A 16,335-nucleotide genomic window follows, 5' to 3' on the forward strand; every position below is an offset into this window, starting at 1 on the left:
ACTTTAGATAGTTTGCTAGTTCTAGACCTAATAGTTACCAGCTAAGAGAGATTTTTTTATAGAAAACAGAGATTTTTGCCTGACCTAACTATTAATTTAAAGTGAGAAACTTAAACTTTTACACAATCTGGGAATTCTTTAAATCTTATACAATATAGATTAATATATTTACTTATAGTCTATTAAGTCTATAAAAGTAGATAAAAAGACTATATAATAGAAGTATAGATATAATAAATAATAGTTAATAAAAGTAAAAATAAAAAACAGACAAAAGCTTTAATTTTTATGTTTATAACTTCACAAATACTCTGCAAAATCCCAGGAAAAAAGAAATTAATTAGATTTTAAATATACTAGTTTAGCAGAGTTTAATCTTTAATAATATTAATATCTAATATTATATAAATTAATACTATAGCTAAGTCTACTTAAGCTATAACTTAAGCATAAACTATTAGAAATTACAGTTATATTTAATACTAATTAGTTATATTTAATAAAAGTATTAGTTTTAAAAAAAGAATATTATAAAAAATACATTTTATAGACTTTAACACTTATATAACTTTCTATATTTGATTTTCTGCATTAAATTACTTTAAATACTGAGTGTTATTCTAATACATTTATTAATTTATTCACTAGCATCTGGTACTAATATCTTAAAATTATTTTAACAGCTTTTTTATTATTCTAATTTTTTAATAACTGCTTATAGAGTAATAGCAGGATTTTATTATTACTATAATAGTTTTAGAGATTTGTCTAACAGAAAATATATACTATCTAGAGTAATTCTATTATCTTTTATAGTAGTATAAAGTATTTTAATTATTTCTATAGTCTAGAAATTAATTAAGTTTTCTCAAAATCTTTATCTAGTAGTATATTTTAAATTTTAATATATTTTTTATAGTATATTTAACATAATCTACTACTGAGCTAGCTAGATTAGTGGTCTAGCTATCTATCTCTTCCAATATATATATTAATCTAAACTACTGTGCCAGTATAACACAGATATGCAGACAGCTTTATTGACGGCAGAATTTAACTAGCTGCTTAAACCTATAATAAGAATTAATCTTCTAGTATTAGACCTGCTGCATTAGCTTATAATATATTTAAATCTACTTTAAAATATATATATTAGACTGAAGTGCTTATACAGATATAGTATTATTAAAAACTTACACTAAAAAATCTATACTTATATTATAGACTTTAGATACAAACTAACAGAGTCTATTATTATAACTAATAACTGTATATTATATAGCTAATCTACTAGTATCTAAGCAGTTAAGATTACCTTTACAAGCTTTTATTAGTTAATATTAAGTGTACAGATTTATTAACTGCTATAAAAAGCTTCAGTTAAAATATAACTAGAAGTATAACTATTAACAAATCAGATATAAATATTTAAAAATTATTAAAGAATAGTTTTAGTGTGTTTATAATACTAAAAAAATACAATATTGAACAGAATATACAATAAAATAGATTTCAAATAAATATAATATCTATATTAAAAGTTATTATTAGATTTTATTAAGCTACTAGTTGTGCTAAAGCTCTACAGCTAGATAATTATAAATAACTATAATCGGAACTATTAATACAGCTAATTAAATTTTACTATTTATAAATTGTCTTTATAGTAAAGATATATTAATCTATATTGTATTAAAATATAATACTAGATTAAGTAATTAGTATTAGTAATAATAGCTAAATTAATAATAAATTAAGTCTATATTAGCTAAAAGAGATGCTTTAAAAGCATATTAAAGTATATATAATTAGCAGTGATATTGTCTATTAATGCTTAGCTATAGTAGCTATGCTACTACATGATTTAATTACTTCTGCACTAAAAACTATATTATACTACTATATATACTACTGTACTTCTTATATCAGCTATAACCACTTAATATTAGCTGCTTTACACTATTAAAGTATATATATAGACAGTAGATCTAATCTAATATATAGTTTAAAGTTAGTTATATTGACAAAATAGTTTTTATCTATATACTAATATATATATAAATAGACTCTATCTATATTTAATATATACAACAGATTTACTACTACTAGATTAATATATTAATTAAGGAAAGTGCTCTTAAAGCTTTAAATTTAATTAAAAAACCAATATCTCTATTCACAGCTTATAGCAACCAATCTAATTAAACTGTAAAATATTAGCTAATATAGTAATTACAGTATTAATTAAATCTCTTATTACTAAGATTTTACACTAGATTCAACTACCTCTAAATTTAACTACTATATTAAAATATAACTATTATTAAAATACTTTTTATAATACTATCTTTTATTTAAAATAAATGCCTGTAAAAATTTTATCTAAAGAGCTCTATTTAATCTTAATTCTAGCAGTATTTTCTTTATATAAGCTGCTGTAAAAGTAACATAATCCACTACCGAGCTGTGCGGACCACTGAGCTGCGCGGCCACCACCTCAGCCACCCCCTATCATCAGATTTATTGTGATTTACCAACACACTGCATCATGGCTGATATATCAAAAGAAGGGTGTATGCAATTAGCACTTGAAGCCTATAAGAAAGGTCTTTTTCTATCAAAAACTGCAGCTGCCAAAGCTTTTGATATGCCTCCAAGAATCTTTATCATATATGTTAATGGGACTACTGCTTGCAAAAATTCAACTGCAAATTGTTACAAATTGATAGATACTGAAGAATCTACACTTTCAGCATGAATTCTTAATATAGACTGATATAGTTTACCTTTACAAATATTAATAGTATGCTATCTAGTGCAATTATTGCTTTCTATATGGTTATCTTTATCTTAAGAAGCTTCTATTGGGGAGAACTGGGTAAACTGGTTTATCAAGTGTCATAAAAAACTTTGCTCTAAATATAGCTGAAAGTATGATTATCAGTAAGCTAAATATGAAGATTAAGAGCTTATTAAGGGCTGGTTTACACAGTTTCATAATGCTATTTAGAAGTATGGGATCCTTGAGCAAGATATCTATAATATAGATGAGACTGGCTTTCAAATAGGTGTGATATCAACTGCCAAAGTTGTCTGTGGTTCAGAGACAAGAGAGTCATACAAAGACTATACAACCTGGAAACTGCAAATAGGTTACTGCAATTGTAGCAGTGAATATAACTGGATGGGCCTTGCCTTCACAGATTATTCTTGCTATAAAGAATCATTAATTCTAATAGTATAAGATTGTCCTAAAGAATTACTGAATCAGCATCAGTGAGAATAGCTGGATATATAATGAATTAGGCCTTAAATGACTTTAAGAGATATTTAAAAAGCATATAACTTCTTGTACTGTTGAAGGATATTACCTTTTGATTCTGGATGGTTACAGCAGTTATGCTATAGCAGGATTTGATAAATTCTACACAGAAAGAAATATTATTCCTTTATATCTATCACTGCATTTATTATATCTGCTTTAGCCACTTAATGTAAGCTGCTTCTTGCCACTGAAGTGCCTTTATAGCCAGAAGACTGAGAAGATAATGCAGAATGGAATCCATTTAATTGATAAGGAAGACTTCCTCTATATCTATCCTACAGTCCATCAACATGCTTTATCCTTATCAAATATTTAAAGTGGATTTGCAGCAACTGGCCTGGTTTCATTATTACCTGAAAGAGTGCTTTTAAAGCTTCATATCCAGTTGAAAATATTAACACCATCTTCTACAGCATATAGCAATTAATCTTTTAATAGCCTAGACAAAACTTTAGCTAATATATATTAACTGGACTAGTAAAAGAAGCAAATTCAACATCTTTAAAGTTATTAAACAGTGTCTCCTTCCACACTGGAATAGGCAGTTAATAAGATAATTAAAAGCACAGAGATCACCATACAGAATGCTATCCTATTGTAGTAAGAAGTTAATCAACTTTATACAGCAAATCAGTGTCTAAAAAGGAAGTAAGAGATATTAAGATACTTTATAGCAACTGATGATAGCTTAATAGATGCTGAAGAACAGCAAAAAGCTTAAGAGCATAAGAAGCAACTACAGGAATTATCTAGATTACAGACTTAAAGGCCACCAAGATGCAGTAATTATAATCAAATAGGCCATAATCAGCTTAAATGCCCTAGTAAATAGTCTCCTTCTTTATATAGTCAAATTCATTAAATTTAGTTGCAAAATGCTTCAAAATTTACAGTTGTATTGGTGGTTGAATTTTTTTCTTGGGGACTGTGCAGCTTGGTGGTCCGCACAGCTCAGTGGTGGATTACATTATATATAACATTTCTTATAACATCTTATATAACTAAAGAGCTGGTATTACAACTAGGTATATTAACATAATTTACAGCTGAGTAACAAATACAACTAAGTGACAAATTTTCCCTGCATCTATTAAAATATTCAAATTAATATTTATTAATATATTATTTTTATTATTTTTATACAAAATATCTCTATCTTAAGAAAATTATATATAAATAACTATTTCTGCTTATAAAACTTAAAAAGTTAAATTAAAATTAAAAGCTATTAAGATATTTAGTGTATCTAAGACTATTCTTTACTATTAACTTAAAGAAAACTGTATATAGAAATATATGCTAATAGCTATAAATTAATAGCTTTTGAAGAGAAAGTTCTTATTAAAAGACTGCTAGATACAGATAAATAAGACTTTTTAATTTAGCTAGAGTTTCTATATAAAATAGCATATATTTTATAAATATTTATAAGATTCTACTACAGTTATTAAAATTAACTAAATCTATTTCTTTGTTAAATGCTATTCTAAACTATATATAAGATATAATTAAAGAACTATATATTAGCAAGCAAAGTAGAAGAATTTAAAAATTATAAAATAGTAGTTTAAAGCTATATATAAAGTTATTTAGAAATATAGTATTTATAAAAATAATATCTAAAACTTTAATAAAACTAGCTTTATAATAGAACTCTATATAATATCTAAAATTATTACTATAATAAAATATAGTAAAAGATCTTATATAGTTATTTAAAGAAATTATAAATAAATTATAATTATTAAATATATAAACTTTAAAAGAGTTTCTATACTACTAGTAATTATTTTAAAAAAGAAAGAGTAATAGGCTATTTAATATTAAGAATCTATAGTTTTTTAATATTAGTTAATCATAAAAAGTAAGAATAGCTGAACAACAGATATAATAGATCTTTACTAGCTTAAAAGATATTTAAACTATACTTTAAATAGAATTTAACTGATATAAAGAGATTGCTTATTCTTAATAATTAATAGCTATTAGACTACAGAATTTAATACTTTCTATAAAAAGAATATAATTATCTATTTTTATATACTATTTTATACTTTTTACCTTCTACAGCTACTGAATGTTAATATTTTTAGGCTATTAAAATATATATATAGAAAATTAGTTAGAAATAATAGTTGCTAAAAATAACTATATTAATAAGAAAGACTTTCTATATCTATATCTATCTGTATATAAGAAGATCTTTAATTAAAAAAATATATATAATAGCTTTGCAGATACTAGTCTTAGACTACTTAATTAAAACTAGATACTTGAAAAAATCACTTTTTAACTTTATATATTAACACTATTACTTTTTATTAAAAGCTTGATCTCTTCTAGTTTTCAAATATCTCAGAATTTTTAGCAGCTAGATTACAAGCTCTACAGCTTGCAGAAAAGCCTTTATAAAAGAAAGATTTCTAACAGTCTAATATCTTATATTTAATATCTTAAAAAGGCTGCACAGATAGTAATAAATATAAATCTTCTTCTTTAATAAGAAATTAAGATTCTGCAGGCTGAGAATAAGCAAAAAATAAGTAAGAAGATAAGAAGATATGCTAATCTAGATAATAATATTTTTTTATCTGTACAGAAAGGTTAAAATTATATTTAGTAGCTTAATATACAGCTTAATAAGTAGATTAATAAGTAGGTTAATAAGTCTATATCTATACCTTGTCAGTAAGCTTTACTACACTGCAGTAGCTGTTAGACTATTAAATATACTAGAAGTTATTCTAATAAATAGCTATATATTTAATTACTAGATAATCTAATTTAATTATGTTTTGTTGTTGAAAAGCTTCAGAAACATAGTGAGTGTAGAGAAAATTTATCACTTAATTATATTTGTCACTCAGCTGTAAATTATGTTAGTTATAAACTATATTAGTAATTAAGCAAAATTATTAAAAATTTTCTCTCTCTTATATCTGTGCACAAGAAATAGTATTTTAAAATTTATATAAATAGTAAGACAATTTTCTTAAGCAAAATATAGCTATTAAAGTTTATATAGTGAAATCTACATATTTTCTTTATTATTAAATAAATAATTAACACTAAGCAGATTTAGAATTTACAATTAAATCTAAATAAATATATAAGTTTTATAAGCAGTTCTATTATCTTTAAACTATCTACTAGATTTAACCAGAAAATATATAAAATATAGATATTACACTAGATCTTTATATAAACTTGAATTTTTATAAAGATTAATAAGAGCTATACTTAATATAATTAACCTGCAAGCTGTGCATCTTTTTAAGCTATTCACCTTCTATATACAATCTTCTATTCTTTATATAAGCTATAATTCTTTATAAAACATTATATAAATAGAATTATCTAGTAGTATAGTACTATAGGCATAAACAAGCATTATATTTATATGTCTTACATATACTGTATTACACAGAGGTATATAGTTTTAACTAAGAAGATATTATTTTGCTAATCTCTAGAGCTTTCTTCTTAACAGCTTCTGCACAGTATTAACTCTTTTATATAGTAAGAATACTCTTTTAAGATACTAAGGCAGATAACTTTATTTATTTTTGCTTTTATTTCTTATTAGCAGTCTGTAAATTTCAGTTCTTTTTTATAAGAAGAACAGCATTATACATTGCTATCTGGCAGCTTTTAATAAGCTGACTCAAAGCCTGATCTGTTAAGCTTAAAGAGCTGTGTGTACAGCATTTAAGTAAAGTCTTAATTATAGTAGATTGATAAAGTAGTTCTGCAATATTATAAAAGATTTTAAATATTTAAGTAGACTGTATCTGTTGTAACTGCTCTCTAAAAATAGAGTTTTAAGTTAAATATAAAGCTGTAGAAAAATTTTATAAGAATTATATAGAACTAATTCTGTAGCTGTAAATTTATTACAAATATTATCTAATTTAAATGCCTCTATCTAAGCTTGTTAGTATGCCACAAGAAAGTCTGACTTGTTAATATAATTAATTCTAAGCTGCATGCTTCTCTTAATTAAGCAGCTATATAATTGCTTCAGAAAACTCTTGGTATAAGGCTAAAAATTTTCTGTAGCTATTAAAATATAGTTATTAGTCCAGCTATTTCTACTAACTCTAATTATTCAGTTATAAGATAATTAAGTATTTTAAAATTATATAATACTTAATATGCCTTGCCTGCAAAGATAATTATTAGCAATAGAGTCTATTCAGATAAACTAACTGCTTTAATAGCTATAACTTATTATTTATTATAAAGCTAGTTTTATTAAAGTTATAGATATCTTCTTCTACAATACTATACTGCTTAATTATCTATTATATATATTAAAATTATTCTTAAATAATTTTTAAATTCTTATATTATGCACACTGATAACTGTATTTGTAAGAATATTTAGTTGTAATATTATTATAATACTTAAAAACTTATAAATAAATCTAGTTTTTACCAACAGTTAATAAAGTAGATAATATTTCTTACTTAGCAAGAAGAATATTAGCTATTTACTATATTATAACAGATTAAGAAACTATTTCTTATTAATTTATAGAGATAATTTATTAAATAAGTGTATTCTTTTTAGTAGAAATCAATTTTTAATTTATAAATTAAGATTCTTGTCAAACAGTATATCTTTAAAGCTAGTTATAAAGAGTTAAGTAAGAAACATTATATGCATATATAATAGCTTAAATACTTGAAATTTAACCTTTTTTAATGCTCTAATAGCTAATAAGATTTGCCTTTCTTGATAAGAGCTTTTTTTATTTGAATTTGTAGACATATTAGCAGTCAATTAGTATAAAACACATTAAAAGAAAGAAGGCAAACAGCTTAAAGAAGTGCACAGCTTACAGATTAATTACATTATATTTAATCTTCACATAATTGCAAATAAATAGATAACTATAATTAAGACTATTAATGCTATAAATACCACTATTTAATCTCTAGTTATCTTTAAGAGAGAGAATTTGTTAAATCTTTTAGTTTAAGCAAAATGCTATACTAGATTAGCATTATACAAGCTTTCTAAATAAATAGACCTTTACAGATATTGTTTAGTTTATATTTCTATTTAAAACTAGGTTTAAAGATAATAACTATTGTCTGCTAATTTTAAATAAGTATAAAACTTATAATACAATTAAATTTCTATAAAAATACCTTTAACATTAAGTTATACTTTTTATCTTTTTATACTAGCTATTTGCTTTAGCCTCTAAATCTAAATATATTTAATTAGCTTAAGAGTAAATATTACTAGAAGCTGAATAAAAAATTATATTTAAATAATACAGCTTCTATTAAAAAGTATTGCTTTTTATTCTGCTATAAAAAGTATAGCAGAATTAGATAACTCTATTTAAAGTAAAATTAGATTAAAAAGTAACAGATTTAATCTCTATTACTTATTAGAAAGTTAAATTTAAGTTAGATTTAAATTTAACTTTATTTATAAAGTTATAAGACTTCTTAATTAAGATTGGAAACTAGATAGAAAAATATATAGTACTTTATAAAGCAGATAAAGTAATTAACTAGACTAAATACTTAAGTAGCTTTTTAAGAGATAATTATTTTTAAGCAGAGATCTTAACTAGATACTCTCTAAATTAAAAAAGTAAAAAGTTATAACTAATTCTAATACTTACTTTACAGATATTAAAAAGATTAAGAAGATTATAGAAAAAAAGCAAATAAGTAAAAAGCATATATTAAAGCTAGAAAGTCTCTATAAACTAGAGTAGTAAAAAGGTATTAGCTGCAGCTTTAAAAGCTGGTTTACAATCTTGTATATTTAAATAGCAGGCATACTAGACAGTATTATAGAGATTATAAAATAGTTAAAAAGTTAAGATTTTATATAGTAGCTAGATTTAAAAGTGGTTAGATTTTCATAAAGTAAAGAATTTTACTTTTATATTTTTTAGAAAATAATTTTAAAAAGACTGAGAAGTATAATAACTATTAAAATATATATTATTAAAACTATAATTAATATTATTTTAAATATTGTTACAACACTTGCAGAAGTAAAATTATAATAAAAGAAAGTCTTTAAAGAAACTATAGACTAACAACTTAATTAGTATATAATTAAATTATATCTTTTAATTTAGACTATATAAATTAATAAGAGGTTTTTAATTTAGTTCTTTAATCAGAAAAGCTACTTTAATTTATAATATATATATAAATACTTCTTAACTATAAGAATTAAAATTCTGTAATTAACTAAATAGCAGTTTTAATAGTAGTACTGCTACTAATAGTCTACTTATCTATCTTTTTCTCTTACTTTTTATTCTTAAAATAGATTTAATAAGTCTTTGTTTGAGAAGTTCTAGGCCTACTATTACGCTTTAACTATCTTTCTTGCAGAAGACAAGTATAAAAAAGACACTTTATCTCAACTCTTTAGTAGAGATAGAGAACTTTATCTTATAGCAGATTGTTTAAACTCTTTTAGAACTATAAACTTAAATAGAGTAACTGGAAAACTAGTTACAGAAATAAATTAGTAAGAATACTACTTTTTAAGACTACAGAACAAATTGCAAAACCAGATTAATAAAATATTCAGCTTTAAAAGCAGATATATCTGCTAAAAAAAAGTAAGTTAAAGCAAGTATAAACAAATCTAGTAACTTAGAACATCTCTAATAGTAATCCTAGTAAAGACTAAAATTGCAAAGTTTAATCTCTACTATAGTAATTAGAAACTCTAAACTTTTTATAAAAGTTTTAAATATTTTAGCTGTAAGAATAGCAGCATATATATTTTTAATGAATAACACTGTAAATCACCTCTAACATACACTTATATTTTAAACTTTAATAAATATCTGTTAGAATTAAATTTATATAAGAATACTTATATAAAAAGTAGAAACTGTATTTTCTAAAGTTTTTTAATATATTTTATACTTTAACCTTATTAAATTCAGCTTCTGCAGCTTTTATAAAGTCATTTTTAAAGAGATAAGTAAGAAGTTCTTTCCAGTTTTTAAGCAAAGATAGCAGCTAATTGTGATAAAGGTCTTAGCTAGCTTATAGCAGTAGTAAATATATTAAAATAGTTTAGCAGATTATATAAATATTTAATTTAAGTTATATAAATATATCTACAGTAATAAAAAATAAGAATAGAGATTAGCTTTTTACTAGTATTAAGATAGTTTTTTTATATATAGTTCTGTTAATATTTTAAATTTATTAATTTTAAACTAAATTTTTTATAAAGACTGTTTTAAAATAAGTTCTTAATAAAGAATCTAGCTTAATAAATCTGCTAAGCTTATCTTAAAGTTGTAAATTAGTATTAAGTTTATAATCAGAATATTCTGCAGAAGAATTTAAAAATATTAGCAAAGATAATCTTTAAAATATTAGATTAGATATTATAAAAACTAGCTAATTAAAAGTTATTACTTTATAAGTAATCTTATTAATTAACTTATTATACTTTAGATCTAACATTATTAAAATTATTATATTTAATGTGTTAAAAGATCTCTACTAATTTTATAAATATAGTAAGTGTTTTTTTAACTTTTAAACTACTGTTTTGATTTAATTTTTTAAAAAAAATATTATCTGAATTATAGTTTTATCTTGTTAAATATATAATAATAATACAGTTCTAATATAGTATTTAGATCTTTTATATATTAAAAGCTTTATAACTAATTAAATATCTATTAAAGTATATAGCTATATTTTTTATTTTTAAAAATTTTTAAAATCTCTAATATACACTTGTAAGCTATATATATATATATAAAGATTTACAATATTAAAATATTTAATATACTTACTAGTAAGCTTCTAAATTATTTTATATAAAGTAAGCTATTCTAATAATTTTATAGGTAATCTGTTAATAAAATAGACTGCTACTTTAACTATCTCTAACTATAAATTTAATAGTAATCTTGCTTTAATAAGTAAAGCTCCAGTCTTCATATTTAGCTGCACTATTCTATTTAAATATATAGAGAACTGTGTCTTTAATAATAGTACTCTAAGCTTTAATTATAGTATTCTATTTATTTTTATTATAATGCTTGCAGAAGTAAGACTATAAAAGAGAAAGACTTTTAAAGAAATAAAAGTCTATACAGGTCAGATTATTCTGAAGCCTGCTAAACTAGTAGCTATAGAATTCAGAGATTAATAACTTAACTGCTAGTATAAAGTCAGTTATTAGTTAATTGTTCTGAAAGTCAGAGATATTAAGAGCTTTGCCTTTATTATATAGAAAGTTTTAAATTGTCAATTAATTATCTATATTTAACTGCTAAAGCAAATGTAGATAAGCTTTTTATTTTTGTTATAATCTTAAGCTCTTAATATCTAGTAGTAGAGGCAAAACATTTCTTTAAAGCTATAAAAATATTATAAGCATTGCTGTTATAGATATAATGCAAATTATCTTATAATACCATCTGCTGAATAAAGAATTTAAGATCTTATACTGCTCTAATCTTGAATTTGTAATGCTTTAGGTCTTGTTTGTATTTGTGCCATTAATATTAATATATCTCTTGTCCCAGCTTTTCTAGATTAGCAATAGACATTGCATTAATCTTAATCTTAGTAGAATTCAGTTTCTGAGGTTCTGTTATCTCTAGAAGAGCTTCTCTATTTAGATCAACATATTTCTATATATTCTTCACTTCTGCAACTGTCTTGATGACTTAGATCCATTCATCCCAATTATCAGAGCTGGCTGTGACGGCGTGGCAAGAAGCTATATAAGCAAGAGCAATACAAAGCCGTTGGCTTCATATCCTAGTCTTTTGCCGGTGGCACAGCAGTTTGGCTCCTAGAATGCTCCCTAGGAGCCACTCTGTGACATGATACAAAGCCAACCAGTTGGGGGTTCAAATCGGACTGAGCGTAAGTGCACCTCACCCTTTTCAGGGATTGACAGATGCCAGCTACCTAAGGAGACCTTGCGGCTGACAGGGTGCCTTTATGATCCCTGGGGGCTAGCTTATATGGCTTCCTGAGACGCCTATGGACATACCTGGCTGCCAAGACCTGGAGGTGCTGGGGGCAGCACCTGGGTAAGGCGGGGTTGATGTGATGGTGTGGCAAGAAGCTATATAAGCGAGAGCAATACAAAGCTGTTGGCTTCGTATCCTAGTCTTTTGCCGGTGGTGCAGCGGTTTGGCTCCTAGAATGCTCCCTAGGAGCCACTCAGTGACACTGGCCAAGATCACCTGTTGAGATTCAGATGCCATGATGCAGGATTCAAAGGGGTTATGATAGAGATATAACAAGTGGTTCAACTTCTGCGCAGAGGTCTAGTGCTCAAGAATGGCAGTGATATATGACAAAGAGAATCACGCCTCTATAACACACTTATCGATGGATATAGTGATAGACTGATGGAGTGGATTCAATATAAGGATGAAGATTAGTGCCTTAGAGCAACTCCAGGCTCATAACTGTCAGACTGTGCGAACCTTGTAATCCAAAGGTATGATGATGAAAGCTCTGATTATTTGAAACTATCTAACTGACTATTTATTCTTATGGAATTAGAAGTTAAAACCTTCTAAATATTTCTTTATTTAATAATTCTGAGACATTTTCATGAAATATGAAAGAATATAACAAAGGAAAATAGGCAGTCTCAGGTATAGACAGTATAATTCCTTTATTGCAGGGATTATAACCTTCTGCAGATCCTAATCAGCGTGTGCTGACTAGGCTGATAGGTCTCTTGGCATACCACTAGATTATAGTGGTAATATTCAGCTGACATCTTATTCTACAGAATGCTAAGACTTTATAATATAGAATTCCCATTTTATAGAATGATAATAGAATAGAATAATAATGAGATAAGATAGAAATGTGATTTTCCTATTCCCTAAAATCTGAAAGTCTTTATCCCATTCCCATTCTGTGAGATTTTTCTAGAATTTATCACATGATTTTAATCTTTCTAGAGAGGTTTAGCTTTATCTATACAGAGTATAGTTCTCAAGAAAAGTAGCAATTTTTAGTAATCTTAATTACATAACTGAAATAGGAATATCTCATAGAAATAAGATGGGATTTTAGATGAGATAGGAAAATCCTATAACCAGCTAACATAAGATGGGAAATTCCCGTATCCCGCTTTTTGCAAAAACTTAATCCCAATTTAAATGGGATGGGAATCCCATCCCATTCCTATCAGGAATATCCCCATCCCGGCGGTCAGCCTATGCAATATTACTCCCTGAAAGCAGGTTATAGATCTTCTACTATATTTTTAAACTTTATTAAATATTGAGTACTAATCTGTCAGCTCCTTTTTTTGCCTTAGTATTTAAAGTAATAGACCATTATGACCATTTAAACCCTGTCTAAACTCTGGAAAAGAAGTACACATATGCAAACCGCTTCATCTCCTCTACATCGTCCACTTTTACCACCTTCTCATCGTTGAAAAGAACCCAGGAAAGGTCATACTGTCCAGGAATCACTTTACGCACAAAAGCAACATAGTGCCTACAAATGTTAGCGAAACCCAGGTAATGCAAGACAAAGGAACAACTCACCCAGCATGAACAGATGCCCCTTTATGACATACAATCGATCGAAGCTGATATTTCGCCGGAACACTATCGGTGCCCAAAATATTTCGGCCCTTTTCACAGGCAACTGTTGAATCAGAGAGATCATCTGCATCAAACCCCGAGTCGTCGGGATGACTGAACACCCAATCCAATGCTCTGTTAACATCTCCGTCTGTCGCCGCGAGCGCCTTACGAGCACGAGACTCATCGATTCCCATCTCACCAAGTTGTGCCACCTTTGCTGGATCTTGTTGATCACCGCGCTTACCAGGGCCAGCTCGACTAGAAGACATCGGCTCGTCAATATCGGGATCATCCATATGGGCGAAGAGCCAATCCATAGCAGCTTCCGGATTAGCATTTCCCGTTGCGCGGAGTGCCTTCTCGCACCTTGTCCGTGGAAAGCCCATGCTTAAAAGTTGATCGAGTGCAGCCTCATTTGCGGTGAACTCTTTATGGCCATTCTCTGGTTCCTCCGGCAGCAATTCTTCCCCTTCCTGACGACCGCGGGATAAGTAGGCGCTAAAGTCCAAAGGGCCATTGTCAACTTCCACCGGGATATTTAGCTTCGTGGGAACCCAGTTGATTAACTCGAAGCGCCGTGCGTTGATAACTAACTCCTGCGGCAATGTCTTGAACAGTGAACGTTTGCTGAAGCCTTCCTTGCTGCCGCAGGCTGGACAAGTAAGCTCCACAATCTCGTCTGCAGTGAAGATGTCCAGACATTCTCGTAGCGTCACAGGCTCAAATTCTCTAGTTTTGTCTGATACGTCGGATCCCGGTGATCGACGTGCAGGAACCGGAACAGATATGTTGTCCTGTTCATCCACTCTATAACGTACCTTTTTGCAAGAGAGACATTGTAAGCGCTGCTCGACGGCAAAACGAAAAGAGTGAACAGGATCGGTCAAAGTTTCTGGATGCCTAGATAGGCTGATGAGTTTGAATAGATGAAGTAAAAACTCAAAGGCGTCTTGTTGCCTCATTGTTGAAAATTCCTCATGACCACGACCAATTAAATGTTTAAACATTGACGGTGATAGACCTTTCTGGTGAGGGACTTCAGGGGAATCAGGTATCGAGCTGATATCTGTATCTGGCTTAGAGTATCGCCCAGAGAGAATGCCGTCAGCGAGTTTCCGCATTTGGGTTTCAAGATCTTCTGCTGGTGACGAAGATAGCGGTGGTTCTTCAGTCGGATGATAATATCTCTCCTGAAACTCGGGCAGTGAGAAGAGGCATTGAATAATACTTGAGAGATAGCAGCTATTTCCCAGGTTCTTGAGACCTGTGAACCCTGGACCAAAGATCGGTTGCAACTCCTGTCCATCCTCAGTGGTCATGGAAAATTCCCATTTCATGTTATGTTCGATCTGCATTTCCATGAGACTTTTCTCGGTTTTCTCGCGTTCGGCTATGTTTATGCCCCAGTGGGCAAGGTGGACTGCTAGATCTGGGTCCGTTCTTTCCTCGTTGCATTTATAGCAAAAAACATCCGCCGAACCCTCAGGAGTAATGGAGCCAAGTTTGACAGCCACATTGTGAGAACTGGAGTTCGCATGAGTCAAGCCGTGGGAGTTTCCTCCCACACCACCGAACTGACTGCGTCCGCAACCGAGATTGCCACATTCCAAACAAAGCCAAAGATTTTCCTTGAGATCGCACATCGAACACCGAGTTAGATCTGTGTCTCAATGTCAGTGAAGCAAGCAATAGAGAAAAAGAAGCAAGATGTAGATTACCCTTGGACTCAATTTGCTTGCTTTTCTGTTGCACCAGGCACAATGTGTGCTCACAGGGAACAAATTCTTGCTCCCACGCTTTGATTTCCTCCCTCTTGGAGAATGTAAGCGCCTTCATCACACCTTCTATCACAGCAGGGAGTCTGCCACTAGATTTGTCCACATCTTCTGCGCAACATGCATAACACATCACTCTAGTCATGGTATCATAACGATCTTCCTCCGTCTCAGCAGCGATCGCAAGTTTTGACATCTTCTGTGGAGGCTCGTCACGCTGGGACCGTCAGTTCTTGAACACAAGCTTCTTATGTGCAGTGGAAGCCTGAATGTACCTGAATCTTCTTCCGCGTTCTTTTAATGTTTAGAACTAATGGATGTCCGGAACGCCTGTTGTGAAGAGAGGCATGATTCCTGTCACCTGCACAACCCCCATTGAAGCAATAAAGGCAAACGTTCAAGCCGGAAGGGTCATCCTAAGGCAATTAGACATGATGAAGATGGCTCGACGTGTGTGGGCTTACAATGGAGTCGAAGCACTGCGTGCATTCTTCTCGGTAGACAGCCTGAGATGGCCCCGGCGGTTTAAGTTCTAGAATCAAGCTAAACATCAGACTTATTGATCGGACATATGACTTGGGAAATGGCGTGGGGCAAGGCTTTACCAACCTGGGGCGTTGATATGTGTACAACTGACCAT

At 28.6% G+C, this 16,335-nt stretch overlaps 1 protein-coding gene across 1 annotated transcript, besides 1 other annotated feature; it reads right to left on the reverse strand.

Moving 5' to 3' along the window:
* The first annotated feature begins 4,371 nt into the window (after positions 1-4,371).
* Positions 4,372-4,392: a sequence feature (Short protein (VTN00DRAFT_4569, KAL2011851.1) was converted to a misc_feature.).
* A 9,291-nt stretch (positions 4,393-13,683) lies between these two features.
* Positions 13,684-16,335, reverse strand: VTN00DRAFT_4570 (uncharacterized protein; the record flags this gene model as incomplete). Its single annotated transcript, XM_069431008.1, has 6 exons — positions 13,684-13,828; positions 13,879-15,580; positions 15,639-15,912; positions 15,971-16,111; positions 16,160-16,227; positions 16,305-16,335. 6 exons carry the CDS (start codon positions 16,333-16,335, stop codon positions 13,684-13,686), a joined length of 2,361 nt encoding a protein of 786 aa, XP_069290086.1.

This window comes from Thermoascus crustaceus (genome assembly GCF_041956765.1).
Source record: "Thermoascus crustaceus strain CBS 181.67 unplaced genomic scaffold VTN00scaffold_2, whole genome shotgun sequence".
Classification (NCBI taxonomy): Eukaryota; Fungi; Ascomycota; class Eurotiomycetes; order Eurotiales; family Thermoascaceae; genus Thermoascus; species Thermoascus crustaceus.